The 18585-nt window shown below is 39.7% G+C and overlaps 1 protein-coding gene across 1 annotated transcript in view; it reads right to left on the minus strand.

Annotated features, from left to right (window-relative positions):
- efhd2 (EF-hand domain family, member D2) overlaps window positions 1-12429 on the minus strand; it is a 34778-nt gene extending 22349 nt beyond the window's left edge. The window contains 2 exon segments of the mRNA XM_051949442.1: window positions 11740-12033; window positions 12145-12429. Of these exon segments, the coding sequence (XP_051805402.1) occupies window positions 11740-12026 (287 nt within the window). The 5' untranslated portion in view covers window positions 12027-12033; window positions 12145-12429.
- Between the last annotated feature and the right edge of the window lie 6156 nt (window positions 12430-18585).

Consider the following 18585-nt stretch of genomic DNA (forward strand, 5'->3'; position numbering starts at 1 on the left):
CCCCCCCGCCTGCTGGATAGCGAACCAATCTACACCGTCTACAATATATGGTGGACTGGGAAGGCTATGGCCCGGAGGAGAGGGCCTGGGTCCCCCGGAGCCGCATATTGGACCCCGACCTCATCAGAGACTTCCACCGTGCTCACCCGGGCCGGTCCCGTGGGGCGCCAGGAGGCGCCCATTGAGGGGGGGTACTGTCAGGGCCTCCTCCTCCCCACTGTCCCACCTGGCATCCAAATCCCCTTTTCTTATCTTTCCCCCTCTCTCTCTCATCCTCTCTTGCTCCCTCTCCCTCCTCTGCTGTGCCAGGTGGAGCCGGCCTCATGGCCGGGCGCTATGGAGCGCTATGGAGCCATTGCCACACATATGCGCAACTCCCATAAAATATAAAAATTTTTGCCAGACCTGATGGACATGCCAAGTTTGACACATTTTGGGGTATGATAAGGCCGCCAAAAGTGCGATCAAAGCGGCGGACAAAGAAAGTATAATAATAAGAAAAATAACCCCTAAGGTTTCAATAGGGTCCTTGGCACCGCTGGTGCTCAGACCCTAATAAACCTAAAGGTTTCAAGAGGGTCCTAGGCCCCATGGTGCCTTGGGACCATCAGTGCCTGGCACCATCGGTCCTTGGCACCGTCGGTGCTTGGATCCTAATAATCTCTAGCATTCCAATAGGGTCTTCGCACTGTTCGGTGCTCAGACCCTAATAAACCCTAGGGTTTCAATAGGGTCCTAGGCACCGCGGTGCCTTGGGACTGTCGGTGCCCTTGCACTGCCAGTCCTCGGCACCGACAGTAGGGATGGGTAGATGATACCTTAGTGTGTGTATCGGCACATTTCCCAAACTGTGTTGACACTGTGTCGACACTGTTACTGTATAAATGTCGACACCTGCTGGACGAAAAGAGTCATTGCAGGCTGCTTCAATAAAGACTTTTCACTCATTGCGTATTGTTGTGCCTGCTTTTACTTGCACTTTGTCAAGACAAATGCCCCATGTGGGACAATAAAGTTTAAATGATTAATAAATTTATTTAATTCACTGAAAACAAACACAAGAGTCTTTCATACATTTTTATTCAGAAACATCAGCTGCTGTAACATCTTAGGGTCAAGGCGATTACGTCGCTTGGAAACTATTTCTCCTGCTTTGGAGAACACCCTTTCACAGGGCACTGATGAAGACGGTGTATAGAAACATTTCATTGCAAGTCTGTACAAGTGAGGGAAGTCTTCCCTTTGTGATTTCCAGTACTGAAGTGGATCTTGTGAGCGGGGAGTGTTAACCTCAGACAGATATCTCTTTACTTCAATAACAGAATCTGTGGTGGCACTTGAGTTGGCTCTGCTGTCCCGGACTTCCATGTCTAGCAGCTCCCACAGGTTGTCATCTGAGGGGGAAAAACATACAATGCATCTATGTTAGTCTTAAACTCTGAACTCTCCTTTTACAGCTAATTAAAGCTGAGGTTAAAATCCAAATAAACACTTTACAATATGACATGACAAACTGAACTGGGAGCAGGTGGTTGTGTTGAAGGTCCAGCCTGGGCATCATCCATCAGTATTGGCACAGTGCTCCTTCTCATTTCTGTAGCACACTCTGACTTAAGTTTTTTCACTGCTTCATTGGCTTTGGACTCACTCACAAACCCCATTTTCTTGAACCGAGGATCCAGCAGCGTTGGTAAAGTCATCGTACTTGATGACTCAAGGCCGCACACAGTTTCTGTAAGTCTTTTGTTAAGGTTTTCCACCAAAGTCTTTGCAGTTTCTGTTGTCATACTGACTGCGTTGCGTTGCAATGAGTGGTGCAGCATTTTAAGCATAGGAATGACTTTTGATCCACTCAGTCTTTTCTCCTCTGACAGCTCCACTGTTGCTTGGTGAAATGGAGCAAGCACACGGAGAGTCTCCTGCATGATTTCAAAATCCTGTGTAGTTAGAGGAGGTATTTCACTATTTAAAGAGGCCAGAGATACCATCACTGATACCTTCAGCTCCACCATGCGTTCCAGCATTAAATATGTGCTGTTCCATCTAGTTGACACCTCATTAATTAATTTCTTCACTGGTGATCCCATCTGTAGCTGGACTTGTCCCAGCTTCTCTTTGGTCATGGTACTTGTTCGAAAGTATGTTACAATCTGCTTTGTTTTGTTACGAATACCTGTGAGTGTCTCAATTTTGTCACGATTTCCTGACTGTTAAATTCAATGAGTGAGCTATGCAAATTGTGTGTCTAATGTGGAGCTTTCTGGGACATGCCTTCATGTTTGCTGCTGCATCTGTGACTAGACATCTCACTTTCTCTGCTATGGCCCAATCTTCCATTATTTTTTGCTTAGCTTGGGCCAGATTTTCAGCAATGTGCAGCTGGGGAAAGTGTTCCACTCCCAACACTGATGTAGACATTGTATGAGTCTCATTGTGGATGTAGTGACAGGTTACAGCCAGGTATGCCTCCATGTTAATTGAAGTCCACATGTCAGCCGTTAGACTCACTGCAGCAGCACTCTCCAGCTCTTTTTTCACCTTCTCCTTTTTCTCCTCATACTTTTGGCCAATCATGATCTTGAGAGTCTAAATTTAAAAGAACACAGGTTAAATAGATTATTGAGTGAAAGCACGTAACAGGCATACCAGAAACAGAAAAAGTTTTATTGTCAGAGCAAAATTCATTAACTGGGAACTTGATTCAAAGTGCAACAGAAAACACTGATGAGAATAAAAGTAAATTATAAATACCAAATATTACAAAAAACATTAAAAGTGCCAAACAAAATATATAGTAAAAGACATCAAAAAAAAGGAAAAAAACAAATTCACTTTGTTAAAATGTATAACACCATATCCAATTAATCAGCTTTATTGCCTACCTTTCTTGTTGGCAGAACACATGAGGGCATAATGAACTCCATCAACTCTCGGAACCCCTCGTCTTCCACGATGCTGAGCGGCTGACAGTCTTTAATAATCATGTTCACAATTCTTTCATCAACTCCTTGCTTCATGGCAGCACTCGGGTTGATCAAAGGGGTGTCATCAGGCGCTTCGTTCTCATGTCGGGTACGGTAATGCCTCAGCATTGTAGAGGTGTTCCGGTTACTGTAGGACAACTCCTGAGAGCAAATCCTACATTTCACCTACAGTCAGAATTACAAATAAATCTGTGTAAGCAATTTCATTTGAATATAAATTGCAATAACCCCCGAAAATAGTGCAAACAACAGGAAGAGCATTTACCTTATTCGCCGTGAGAAGATCAAAGTGATCTCACACGACAGAAAACTTCCTCTTCCTTGATTGATTATCCATGATGGTATCCACAAACAAGTAAGAAACCAACGCAAAGCCGCAAACTACACAAAAATGTCGGTGCAACACGAGCCACAAACCTGTCGCCACATTTTCCGCCTTATCAATACGATTTGGCGCTTCCAAGACCAAACGACACAGCAACTGTGTCGGTCACGTGGTTTGCCTTACAGTGATACGCACACTGACACGGGGCTTCGCCTTGTGGAGTCGACACGTGTCGAGGCTTCAGCGTTGTTAGACCCATCACTAACCGACAGTGCTCGGACCCTAACAAAAAAACCCTCAGGTTTCAATAGGGTCCTAGGCACCGCGGTGCCTTGCACAGTCGGTGCCTTTGCACCGCCTGTCCGCGGCACCGTCGGTGCTCGGACCCTAAAAACCAAAATTATTACTGTGCTTGTGTGAAGAAATGAAAACATAAGTCGGTAGAAGACTGGTGAACTGACGAATCCTGGCACAAAATGAAAGACAGCTTATCTTTACACCTAAAAAGATATAGTAACAATACACTGTGATAAATCAATTACAGAAGGCAGGTGTCCGGTATGTGTGATTCATTCAAAATCCAGGAATCTGTGTGTGTGTGTGTGTGTGTGTGTGTGTGTGTGTGTGTGTATCAGTCTGTGTGTTCTTCACATATCATGGCAACTGTACATCTGGCACGCTTCAAACTTGGTGGGTATTGTTAGGGGCACAGGAAAGGACATTGTTGAGTTTGAAATCATGTTAAGCAGTTCTCAAAAAGCAAAAACAGAAATATTGCAGTGTGACTTAACGACACGACGTCACAATGACTTATTGCAACATCCCTGTGTCGCAAGGATGACTCCACATAGTAAGAGCAATTTGCAGCTAAAAAAATTCCACCAACAATCGTCGAAGTCTAAATCCAACAATGTACTGCTCTGTAAGCACTTTTGGCTGAATTGGAAATGGCTGATCTCACCAGTACAGTTGGTATGCATGAAGCCTTCTGGATCGCTTTGTAGAGGCAGCAGTGACACACCACTGGTACTTTTTGTCTCCAGCAAGATGTTCTACAAGTTTTGAGTATCAACACATGTAATGTCTTCTGTTTGTAGTATCACTTACAACTGATTTTCTAAATGTTTCTTCACCACTCCCTTTTACAAAGTCACTTCAGCACTGTTGCTGCTATGACAAGCTAACATTATACCATGCACCAATTCTTTGATTGTTACACTGCCAAGGAACGCGGCGGAGTTATGTGACGACCACTGCTGGTTTGTCTGTCTGTGCACAACACTACTGCAAAACCAATAAATGAATTCGGATTAAATTTTCTGACGACCACTGCTGGTTTGTCTGTCTGTGCACAACACTACTGCAAAACCGATAAATGAATTCAGATTAAATTTTCATTGAAGGTCAGAGATGACACAAGGACCAAGTGATTAGATTTTGGCAGTGATGCAGCTTATAGTCTAGATCCAGGGATTTGTGAAAGATTTCTGTATCGTTTCAAGATAGTGGCATGGCGTCATTGCAACTATGACAGTATTACATCAGCTGCCTGCTGACGATCACATGATTGCGATCCTACTACAAATTGGCCGCTGCAGACCACAAATTTTTTAAAGATTTCGTCCAACGGAAATCGTACAAGGACTGAGCAGCCTTGGTGGAGTACTGTGCTGAGTGCTTTTCTTGTTTGCACTGTTGTACCATATTTTTTGTTTATTTTATCAGTCAAGTATGACCAGGATTGCTGCTACAGTCTGTAAATCATTTCAGTCACGTCAATATGTCCATAATTACCTTAACTGTATGCTACTACAGTAATGAAGGCATTTCATGTCACAACCAACATCATGACACAATAGTGACATACATATCAGATCATGATTGAAATGCTGAAATATTAGTAAGTCTTTTATCTAATCTAATACAACGTAATATATGTTTGGTAAATACACACGTGGACAAAATTGTTGGTACCCCTCAGTTAAAGAAGGAAAAACCCACAATTCTCACTGAAATCACTTGAAACTCACAAAAGTAACAATAAATAAAAATTTATTGAAAATTAAATAATCAAAATCAGCCATCACTTTTGAATTGTTGATTAACATAATTATTTAAAAAAAACAAACTAATGAAATAGGGCTGGACAAAAATGATGGTACCCATAACTTAATATTTTGTTGCACAACCTTTTGAGGCAATCACTGCAATTAAACGATTTCTGTATTTTTCAATGAGCGTTCTGCAGCTGTCAACAGGTATTTTGGCCCACTCCTCATGAGCAAACAGCTCCAGTTGTCTCAGGTTTGATGGGTGTCTTGTCCAAATGGCATGTTTCAGCTCCTTCCACATATGTTCAATGGGATTCAGATCTGGGCTCATAGAAGGCCACTTTAGAATAGTCCAACGCTTTTCTCTCAGCCATTCTTGGGTGTTTTTGGCTGTGTGTTTTGGATCGTTGTCCTGTTGGAAGACCCATGACCTGCGACTGAGACCAAGCTTTCTGACACTAGGCAGCACATTTCTCTCCAGAATGCCTTGATAGTCTTCAGATTTCATCGTACCTTGCACACTTTCAAGACACCCTGTGCCAGATGCAGCAAAGCAGCCCCAAAACATTACTGAGCCTCCTCCATGTTTCACCGTAGGGACAGTGTTCTTTTCTTCGTATGCTTGGTTTTTGAGTCTATGAACATAGCGTTGATGTGCCTTACCAAAAAGCTCCAGTTTGGTCTCATCTGTCCAAAGGACATTCTCCCAGAAGCTTTGTGGCTTGTCAACATGCATTTTTGCAAATTCCAGTCTGGCTTTTTTATGAGTTTTTTTCAGCAGTGGTGTCCTCCTTGGTCGTCTCCCATGAAGTCCACTTTGGCTCAAACAACGACGAATGGTGCGATCTGACACTGATGTACCTTGGCCTTGGAGTTCACCTTTCATTTCTTTGGAGGTTGCTCTGGGCTCTTTGGATACAATTCCAACGATCCGTCTCTTCAATTTGTCATCAATTTTCCTCTTGCGGCCACGTCCAGGGAGGTTGGCTACTGTCCCGTGGGTCTTGAACTTCTGAATAATATGAGCCACTGTTGTCACAGGAACTTCAGGCTGTTAAGAGGTGGTCTTATAGCCTTTACCTTTAAGATGTTTGTCTATAATTTTTTTTCAGATGTCCTGGGACAATTCTCTCCTTCGCTTTCTGTTGTCCATGTTCAGTGTGGTACACACCTTTTCACCAAACAGCAGGGTGACTACTTGTCTCCCTTTAAATAGGCAGACTGACTGATTATGAGTTTGGAAACACCTGTGATGTCAATTAAATGACACACCTGAGTTAATCATGTCACTCTGGTCAAATAGTTTTCAATCTTTTATAGAGGTACCATCATTTTTGTCCAGGCCTGTTTCATTAGTTTGTTTTTTTAAACAATTATGTTAATCAACAATTCAAAAGTAATGGCTGTTTTTGATTATTTAATTTTCAATAAATTTTTATTTATTGTTACTTTTGTGAGTTTCAAGTGATTTCAGTGAGAATTGTGGGCTTTTCCTTCTTTAACTGAGGGGTACCAACAATTTTGTCCACGTGTGTATATTTGCATCTGAAGTCAAGTAATAAAAAAATTATCTCTATAGTAATTGATACCTCAATCACTGTATTTATCAACTAATTGAGAAAAATAATCCTTAGATTCAATAAAAAATAACTAGTAGGTACAGTACTACATTGTGTTACAGTATAGTGTTAATGTTCTCTCTCAGAGTTTTAATGTGAACATTTTAACCCTTGTCACCCGAAAAATGCTCTGGAGTGTTTTCTTGTTGCGTCATGAAGCGTCGGCGAGTCTCCCTTTAAACGTGTGCTGAAAGTGCAGATTTTGAACGTTCTACCAGTTTTTGAATCGTTTTGATCGGCCAAGTAAAACCAGAGATATGATCAATAATTAACGCCACATTTTTACCGAACTTTACCGGAGCTATTTCCAGCGTCTTTTATGTGCGGCAAAACTTTGAACTTTGGACTCAGCGGAGAGTCCTCTCTGCTGAAAGCATCTGGTGAGAAAAACAGACCTTTGGAGTTATGCTTGGTGTAGGAAGGAAAATGTGGACCAGATTTTCACAAACCTGGCGTTCTCTGGAGTAAAAATGCGAACTAGATTTCCCCAAAGGTGACTGAGAAACTTGGAGCTGAGTGACAGAGACGCTCTGATGGGAGCGGCCACACAGACACGCCCCCAGTCTCTGTGTTCATAGTAAGAGAGTGGAATGTTCTAGAAATACACAGAGGAGAGATGGCCAAAGTGCGGATTTGGAACTTTCTATCATTTTATTTTATTTTTTTAGTCAGGTGATAGTTATCACTCTTTGGGAGAGCAGCACGTCCTTCACTGGCTTTGGCCACAGATCACTCTCTCTGCTTGACACCAAAGATGCACAGAAAATGAAGATTTTGTTTCAGATGTAGTATATTACTACTACTAATAATAATAAAAATAATAATAATAATTATAATAAAAATAAAATAATAATAAAACAACAATAATAATATTCATAATAAACATATTCTAGCAATGGAGAACACCAGGACTCTTGATTCTCCCTGTGGTCCTAAAGCCTGTTTCCATTGTTTTTGTCATTGTATAGATTGTGGCGGACAGAAAAAGCTTTTTGGAATGGTACAAATTCATTTATGTAAAATTTTATTGTGACTCCTCTTGATTTTGTAAATAGTTGTGCAAAAACGCCTAAAAGAAATTCCTGCATTTTAGTGCAAATAGTGGTATATAACTGTGTTAACTGCTAAATTTGTACATTATTTTATGACAAACAATTTATATTCACATTATAAGTTCTGAAAAAGATTCATTACACATGTTTATGGTGTCCACAGCAAAACAATCTAACTTTTTTCTACTTGGACTTTGTATTTTTTTCTGCTATTTTAGGTCAAGTGTGTCCATACATTATATCAAAACGTATAAATAATTATAGAATCACACAGGTGAGGTTGTGCTGAAAAAAAAGATACCAAGCAAAGCAAGATCAACAGCTTTTAAGGTGAAATATAAAGGTAAAATCAGACTGTCAAAAACGGACCTAAACCCCACCAGGGCCCTAAGGGTTAATAGCCCAATGTAGTCAGTGTCCAGCGTGCAGTACTTTGAATGAGGTTTTGGTTGATGACATTAAAAAAAGCTGCAAGCAGCAATACTGGAGGAAAAGCGATCAGCCTGTGTCAAACAGGAACTTTTCAAAGCAGCTTGACCCATATACGAGTATTTCCGATTATCTGTAAATGCATTCTTTCTTTCTTCTTTCCCATCACAAAAATGTGATGTCTGCAACTGACTCCAGGTTAAATTTCTAAAATTTTAACTATAACTCAACCAAATGCTGATCCTGTTTTATTTGCACAGAATACATATGTTTTACTGTTGGCTGAAATTGAGATTAGTGCTCAAAGCTAGAACACAGAGGTTGAGTTTAAATGCAGAAAGTGTCGTGCCTGTTTTTTTCACTTGTTTTACTAGATGAAATGACAGAGCGTGATTAGCCTGGCAATTACACGAATAACTGTCTTGGCCTCGCATTGTAAATGCTTCTGACCCTCTGAAGATGCATGTGCAAACTGTGCCTGGACAATAATTAAGCAATTCATTTAAAATGCCAGGACAAGACTGGTCATGAAAGGAACCTGAAGAATGTGTGCTGGAGCATTGCACAGAAAAAGCCCTTAGTCGTGAACATGCAAAAACAAAACCTCACAGTCAATATGAGGACATTCAAGGACTACAGATGGAAATTAGCATGATGCTAAATCTGGTGCAGCCATCTTTTTAATGTAACTGCACGCTGTCCTTTTTCAAATAAACAGAAAAAAAATAAAAAAATAAAAATTCCCTTACTGAAGGGGAAAGTATAGCTGCACATTAAGTGAAAAGCAACAAAATCAAAACAAATGTCTTTAAGACCTTTCTAAATGACAGTCTAAATGATTACAGACCAGTTGCAGTTATGCCTGTGATTGTGAAGTGCTTTGAGAAAATGGTCTTACAGCACATCACGACTAACCTGCCCCCCACCTTTGGCCCACATCAGTTTGGGCAAACTGATCCACTGCAGATGCTATCATCACAGCTCTTCATACCACGCTGAGCAACCTGGAACATCAGAAAGCTATGAAAGGATGCTATTCATAGACTTTAGCTCAGCCCCTCAATATAATCCCAGACATATTAGCTGAGAAACATTCTCATGTAGGCCTCTCCATCCCCATCTGCGGCTGGATTAAAGACTTTCTGATGAACAGACTGCCCATGTCTGACTCGGTCCCCACCTCTTACACTGAATACTACAAAAAAAAAAAAAAAGGAAATAATTATGGACTTTAAGAAGGGCAGTGCAGCCCCACTCTACAACAACGGGAACCAAATGGAAAGGGTCCACTCATTCAGATTTCTGGGCATCCATATCTGTGATGATCTTTCCTGGTCTGTCAATACCACAGCAGTGGTGAAGAAGGTCCAGCAGCAACTCTGCTTCCTGAGAGTGCTCAGGAAAAGCAACCTGGAGGAGAAGCTGCTTGTGGCTTTCTACAGAAATACTGTAGAGAGCACTCTAGCTTACTGCATCTCAGTGTGGTACACTGGCTGCTCTGCAGCAGAACGGAGAGCTCTGCAGATGGTGATCAACACAATGCAAAAGATTACAGGTTGCTCTCTGCCCTGCCTTGAAGACATGGCTAGCTCTCGCTATCACAGCAGAGCGAGTACCATCATTTTAGGACTCATCCACACTGGACACCACGTTTGACTGTTGCCTTCTGGTAGGTGCTACACGTCACTCAAAGCATAGACAAACATACTCAGGGACAGTTCCTTTCCGAAAGCTGTCACCACACTGAAAAATCGTGAACAGAACACATAATCACTATGCATATCTTAGATTTACTGCAAACACACAGTAAAACAGGCAATGTCATCTAAGTAACAGGCCTATGCCACAAGTACAAAAGGTAGACTATGCCTCAGTCTATCATTTTTTGAAAATAAAATCTGATGTAATTGAACTTCCTGGAGTAATATGTAAGATCAAGTATATATGTTTTTTGAGTCACTGGTTGCACATGTGGTTGAGTAGACTGACTAATTGCAGAGTTGGTGGTCCCACCATGTGCCCTTCAAAGTGTTGTGCTTGATAATAAGCAAACATCTCACATGGCAATTCTACTGCCTTTGATATGTGACCGTGTGTGTGAATAAGTGAATGACATACATATTGTAAGGCACTTTCTACAACCTAGCTAAGCTAAAAGGCAGGTTATCTCCATTTGTGATTATTCTTAAGTAATTTTCTCCCACTTTGCTTGTAATTAATGGAATTTTCACTCTTAAATCATACCTGCTTACAGCTCATACAGTTGTGAACAACATATGACATACACTTGTAAAGACCATGATATCATGGCAGTTTAGAATTTCCAAAGACTCCTATAATCTTTGATTTTCTATGATGGAATGATTAATAATCTGCAACCCCCAACATCACTGGACAAGGCCTCTCCCTCCTCCTAAATCTCAATTTATAAAGCAATACTTCTTATCTTCACAACCCTCAGTGCATCTGTGAAAGAAGAAGTGCAGTAGAGGAATTGACTGATGGTTTTATTGCAACAAAGTATAGTTTAACCCTCACACAAATAATAACATCCATACCATTTGACTATGTCCTGCTGACAGATATTTTTCACCATCTGCTTCTATATGCCTCCATAATATTGCTCATGCCACAAGATCCCATGATCACTATGGGACAGGACAAAACAAAAACAGCTTATACTGAGTCCTCTTTCCATCTTTTCAAGGGACATACTCTGACTTAAGATTCATTTCCTGGAGACTATGCAACTGTTTTCACTACTTGGTAAATCCAAACAGTGATTGCCTTTGTGTTGTGAAGACTCACCTAATTGTGTGGGTGCAATTATATTTCAAACAGATATATAACAGCTTAGATCCTGAACATTTTTAAACTCATAATTAGATCTAGTGCAGACAGTTGAGAACACAACGCAATTTTCTGCACTGAGTGAGAATTATCTGACTTCTAATTACTGGCTTGCATAATATCCTCACTTTGCAATCAGTCATGCTCCGGAAACACATGAATACATTATATTTACATCTGCAACAGTTACTCTTTTTTGTTTGTTTTACTTATTATTAACCATTTATTCCTTAAAACGTAAGACCCAAATCTCAAATTGCTGTAGGACTAATAATTGGACTAAACAAATAAGTCAACTTCCTGGTATGAACAAGCCTGATCTGGATCTACTTCCCTGACTGACTCAAATGGGGAACCTCTGGCTGAGATGTAAAAGATAAAGATGAGGCCTTCAGTCGTTCAGGACTGTGTCCAGACTGTCACACTCACGTTTTGAACATCTTCTCCATGTCTTTGATTTGTTTCCGGGAGAACTCTTTGAACTCGGTGTAAGGGTTGAAGACCTTCATGCTGGGCTGGACGTGCTCTCCCTGCCCCTCGTTCAGCTCTCCTCGCCGCAGTAGCTTGGCCCCCAACTCCGAGTCTGCGTTGGCCGTACTCGCTTTGTCCTCCGACCCGTTCTGCTGTCCGGGGACGTCAACAGCAACAGGCTCCTCGGTTCCGTCTTCTATCTGCAGCCGACGGCTGAGTTTGGACGTGAGCTCATCTGTGGCCATTTTCAAACTGGGTGGTTTATGATTAAAAGACAGCATGAGACCACAGACATCGAGAGAGCCATCTGGCGGCTGTTAAAATACAAGGCCAGTGTTAGATTTGGGAAACAAGCATGCCTACCTGTCTAGTGGTTTTTTCGATTCTCCCTGGATCCAAATCCAACCTCAGATCAAACCTCCTCTCCAGGATGTTGTATATTGGCTTGCCAGCTACATACCATTCTGTAGTCCATCCCGTGGTCACCACGCCTTTTAAAGAGCCACAGCAAGTCCTTATCTTACTAACGGGTCTGCCTGTCAGCCTGCTGTCAGCAGGCAGGCAGACATGGAAGCAGGCAAACAGCCAGCAGTCTGAAGTCATTACTGCTGACAGGAGATGGCTTAACACAATGCAGTGCACTTTACTAGTGCCACTGCAAACCGAAAATAATCTTGTCGAAGAATTGCGCTCCCGCCAGTTGATGGCGCTGTACATCTGTGGGTTGAGACCAACAGTAAAAACACAGGAATAAATTAAAAGACATGAAGCTCATAGATAGATAGATAGATAGATCCAAATGAAACATGCTGTCTCCTTTGAATTTCTTAAAGCAAACTTTTATCTGTTTCAAACTGCTTATCATTCATATTTATCACGTCTGTAGTGCTTCTAAAATAAACACTTTATTTTAAAAATAACAATGTAGTGTAAGTTCAAGCTGACCGTCTGTCAGCTAGAGCAGGCCAAGTGTGACACACTCTTTTTCTATTGAATTTCTTCACACAAACTGAGCGGAACAAGTCGTATTCAGTCTATGGTTCCAGTACATAGTATGTCATTTGCAGAGCCCTTTAAAGAAAAGTCGCCTAAACTCCAAAGGACTGTTTTTTACAGAAGTGATGGATCATGGAGCGTCTCAATAGTTGCTGGAAGTTAGCTGCAAGTACGAGCAGCGCAGTGGAGTTGTAACAGAGGAGTTTTTTTGATACATTTTTACAAGATAAGACATTTTTTAAAACATGATTTATTATTATCAGCACATCCAAATTCAATGAACATGTTTATTAAAGCCTGGCAGTGGATTATTCCTCAGTAAGTTTATACATTTAAGGATGGTAACAGATTAGGCTCTGATGTCGGTTTAAGATAGTATAATTCAGTTAACTAACAGCCTTTTAATTGTTGTTAATTATTCTCTTAATGTAACTTCATCCAAAGTTGTGGAATTAGAGAAAAATGTCCATCCATCCATTCTCTATACACCACTTTATCCTCACTAGGGTCGTGGGGGTGTTGGAGCCTATCCCAGCTGACTCGGGCGAAGGCAGGGGACTCCCTGGACAGGTCGCCAGTCTGTCATAGGGCTACATATATAGACAAACAATCACACTCACATTCACACCTATGGGCAATTTAGAGTAACCAATTAACCTCAGCATATTTTTGGACTGTGGGAGGAAGCCGGAGTGCCCGGAGAGAACCCATGCATGCACAGGGAAAACATGCAAACTCCATGCAGAAAGATCCCAGGCCCAGGCCCAGGATTTGAACCGGGGATCTTCCCAAAATGTGATTCATTTAATTTTATTTTTTGAGGGTGCAGTGAGTTAAACATTATTTATCGCAGAAAGGGAATAAATATTGAATACTTCTAAACAGTAAATTCTAATGTGTTGACTGGTTTTGGCAGAATTTAAATCTATTACACTGCAGCTCAGCTGATTCTGAAATGATGGCAAAGAAAAAGGGGGAAGCTGGAAGATGTGAGTTTCAAAACACAAGGTCAATTTAGAAAAATTAATTATAATACATTGATTTGGAAATCTTACTGAATATCGAAAGTATTAGTATTACTTCTTTATTATTAAAGCAATCTAACAAAACATGTATTATATCAGTGTTGAGTAAAAAAGTCTAGTTCAATCAATCTATGTCTTTATTTCTTGATTGCATTGCATATTTTTAATACCCGTAAAGAACTTTGTCTGCTTGTTTTTTTAAAAAGTACTAACAGACGGAAACACCTGTACAGATGTTATTTTAGCAATCCTTACATTTATTAGCAGAAATCTAAGTGTTGCTAAATACTTAAAGAATTAAGTTAGCCCAGTGTTCATAGACAAAATTACACGTTGTCTGCAGTTTATGATATTAAATGTGTTCAGACTATCTGGCCCATAAGCACCAATCACACCGGCTAAATAAACCTTTAAAATGAACATATGCAACTGAAATATCTGTAAATCAAGTTAATCGAAAACATCATATTGCGTAGTCAACTTTTAAATCAATCAGCTGTTAGATCAGGCAGGCTGGAGTCAAACGTTTCCCATCATGCTTTGAGACAGTGCAGTAGCTGGAGGGCAGCTGTGTCGTCCCTATGCTCTAACCATAGATATGAATACTACAGCCGTCTTGATCTCACGATATTATGGTTGGTTACGTTGGCTAGACGTCAGAGCGAATTGGACAGAAACGTCACAAAAAATGTCTCATTATGATTAAACCAGCTGCATTGTGCGGCGATCTCCGGTGATCCAAGCTGCGCTGGTCTGCCTGATCTGGAAGGAGCCTCATCAGGCAGTTCCTTAAGTTCAAAATGATTTGAATTTGTAAATACGAAAGAAAGAATTGCAATTTTGATAATGAGAAATCAATAAATGAAAGGATTTGCAATATTTATATAGCACATCCACTACATGTGGCGAATTACATCAGTGTTTTTTTTAATAAGTGAACTTCGCCAGCATTAGTTGACATATTTTAGCTAACACGATGAAAGCTGCTGTTTACCGCTTTGATTTTTTTAAAAGTCAAGAGCAGTCACATCCAGGTTCAGAGGAAAGGAAAAGGAAGAAATGTTGGGATAAAAAGTGATATATGTGATGCCTCTGGAAATTCAATACAGATAAATGAAATTAAATTTGGTTTGATATTTAACATTCTTAACCACCTATGCAGTTATTATTGTAAACACTGAACCATAATATACTCATATTCATAACAACTTTATTGTCCACTTTTGCATGTGTCAAAAATGTTTTACATTTAAACAAGCAGCATCCAGACAGGATACATAAAACAATATTTATATACGCTTATACACATGCAAACATATACAGTGTATTTTGTGTATCTCTTTTCATGGGCTCTGATACAGCCGAGAGCCAGCAGATGATGACAGCTGATTTTGTTATAGACTTTGGTGGTAAAAGTTTAAGTAGGCTATTACTGTAATGAAATCGATTGCCCCATTTGTAAGCGTGCAACGGTACATACTTTTTGAGGGTAGCTGTAGTACTTAAAGTAAAAAAGACTAGATTTGTGATCACACAGTTGGTACAATGCTGGACTAATGAAAGGAGACAGAGGAAACGTGGGATCAATGTAATGATTATGGCGCTGTATAAGTGCTAAAGATTATAGAGTAGAATACATTTATAGATGGCTCCATGGATGCATGCAAATATAACAAAGTACTGTCTGACCAGTGTTACTACTACAGACTCTTTGGAAATTAACAGTGCCTTTGAAACATTCTATGAAAAACTGTACGATACAGAAATTAAGAGAGACCTAAAAGAAAAAAATACAAACAGATTCTTAGTTGAGTTAACTATACCATCTGTCTAAGAAGAATCTAGATGGCAACTCGATTTAGAAATTACCAAAGAAGAAATTTGAAGTGAAACTACTTTTTTTTTTTTACAATGACTACAATAACCTGCTGCATTCTAAAACGATCTCCATCATGTACAGTACAGGCACTTTTTATTCTTCTGCTCTGTTACATTTTAACTTGCTGCTATTTTTAGACACCACTGCATGATTTTAATTGTCATTGTTTTTATTTATGTATCTAAATGTTTTATTTTTTGTTGTTGTTGTTATTTTTCAGTTTTAAGTGCTTGCTCTGGAGAGGAAGTTTTTTTTCATATTTACTATGTATGCAAATACTTAAGAAAATGATACTGAAGGAATCTTGATCTTGAATTGACTGTATGAAACCTGGACCAGATGGTTTACCAATAGATTTACATAAAAATGTATGACCAAATTGTTAATACTACTGCTGGAAATGTTTCTAGGAACATTTCAGAATAAGACTCTTCCACTTTCTATGAGTGGAGCTCTATTTATATTACTCCCAAAACCAAGGAAACCCCAACAACTAAGGATACTCCATAATGGACAGAAATTGAAATTCTGAGTCTAAGACCCCCCCTTCTCTTGTACCTGTACTCAGACACAGTGAAAAATATACGAAGACAGACCAGCAACCTAGTAGCTAAGCATATGATTAAAATCTGGTACGATGTAAGAAAATATCTAATAAAACAAGATTTTTTTTGTCACAATGCAGTCCATTATGGGGTAACCAGTTCACCACCAGGAAAGCTGGGCCTTTAAAGGACTCAAAAAGATCCAAGATCTTTATCCATCAAATTCTGACATCATGATGTCTTTTGAATAACTGACACATAAGTTTCATCTGAACATAAAACTTTTTCATGTTTTTTAGATTCCTACAACTTAGAAGCTTTGTAAAATCAAATTAGAACAAGATAGTTACTAAACCCCAACAGTCACTTGTCAAAACATTGACAACAAAGAACAGTTTAAAATAAGGCATCTATCTGAATTCTATAATATGTTTACATCCTGCTCATCTGAGAGCTCACAACATGAGCTCTGTGCTTGGCAGGAAGACCTGGAAACAGAAACTTCAGCAGAGGAGTGAAAATCCACCTGTGCTCCAATTTATAGCCAGACAATAAACACATAGCTCAGACTTATTCGTTATAACTGGCTAATGTGAACACACATAACTCTTGCAAAGCTAAATCAGTTCAATAGAAAAATACCAAATGTATTCATGAAATGCACAGAAGTTAAAGGAACAATATTCACTGTGTCTGGCAGTCCAGAGAGATTAGAGCATTTGGGAATAGGTCAGTCACATGCAACAAGATTTTTTTTTAAATCATTAGATTTTAAATTGTTTGTATTTGGTCTGCATTGAAAATAACATCACTATAATAAAAAAAAAAAATATTGATGAACATCAGTTTCCTGAATGCCAAAATGGCAATAGCTCTGTAAAGAGGCCCACAAACCAACTGTTGGACTTTGGACAAAACAAATGGTGTCAAATCTCCAATTAGAGAGGGTGGCCAAACAGAGGGAATGTGGGGAGGTCTGGGGACCCTTTGTGAAGTTTGTAAGGGACATGCGGTCAACTGAAAACTGGCTTTGTTGTCTTTGTTGTTTGCTTATGCATTTTGTCTTGATGTCCTGTTTTTTGTTTTTTTTTAAACTAACATGGTTTTTTTCTCTCCCCTTTGTATATCTGTTTATTGAATAATCAAAACGTTGTGTGTGTGTGTGTGTGTGTGGGGGGGGGGGGGGGGGGGGCTTTCTGACAAGATGAGTAACAGTCTGTAGAAGCTTGGCAGATAAAAAGAATATTCCACAGCATGACAATGTCCCACAGCACACTGCCAAAATCACACATGCATTTTTAAAGAAGAAGATAAAAAAAAAGAAAACTACGTCCAGACAAGTCTGTCATTTGACTTGTATCCAATCCTTTTGTGGTATTTTAAAGAGGACATAGGGCAACACAGTCCCTCCTTAAAAAAGCAGCTAAGAAAAATGTATTTCTGACAAATGGCAGAATATCTCCCCAGACACTCCTGTACGCTGAACATTTCAGTCTCATAGTGACAAATACCTACTTTTACTGCATCGAGTTTCCACTAAACTATTTTCATTTGATATTTAGGTCATATTGCACAGGAGTAAAATCATTAGTCATAATTCCAGAATAAAGTAGTAATAACAGACTAATGACCCTTCCTGCAACAGATATTGTTACCCAGAGAAACCAATTTGCTTCTCATATTTACACATTCTTATTTCTTTCTCTCGTTTTTTACCTACTTTATGTGATTCATTTGCTCATTATTTTAGCAAAATTTTACTTTAAGAAAAAAAATCGCAAAGAAGCAACCACCATACATTGACTGGACGTCCATAATTCTCACACTTTCACATTTAAAAATGACACAATTTAAAATGACAAAACCGTCTTTTTTCGCTGTTTTTTCTTTCTCTATATTGTGATACTCTCATTTAAGATGTATACCATGATTGCATTGCAAATTTTTAATCAAAGCTGAAAACAAAACAAACAAAAAAACAAAACAAAACAATGAATTTAGCTTTAAAGGCATTAGAGGAGATTTAATTTCCTACGACTTTGAACGTAGCATGCGCATGCGCACATACAACCTCTCCCTCACCCCCCCCCCCCCCCCCCATAACCTCCCCCCTCTTAACATTTACGAAGAAACGCCCCCCTCCAGAAACTTTCGTAGCACTCGTTAAGTTGTCTTTTACGGCTGGGTCCCCCTGGATCTTTATCTGCCATTATGTAAAAAAAAAGATGAGCAAAACAAGTCGCCAGCTAACTACGAAGCTATACCAAAGCAACACATACACAAAACACGTAAGTCCAAGGCGTAACTTGGCCTGAGCCGGAAGATTTTTGATTGACAGGAAAGGGACCAAACCAAACGC

Source organism: Acanthochromis polyacanthus, chromosome 6, assembly GCF_021347895.1.
Source record: "Acanthochromis polyacanthus isolate Apoly-LR-REF ecotype Palm Island chromosome 6, KAUST_Apoly_ChrSc, whole genome shotgun sequence".
In the NCBI taxonomy this organism is placed as follows: Eukaryota; Metazoa; Chordata; class Actinopteri; family Pomacentridae; genus Acanthochromis; species Acanthochromis polyacanthus.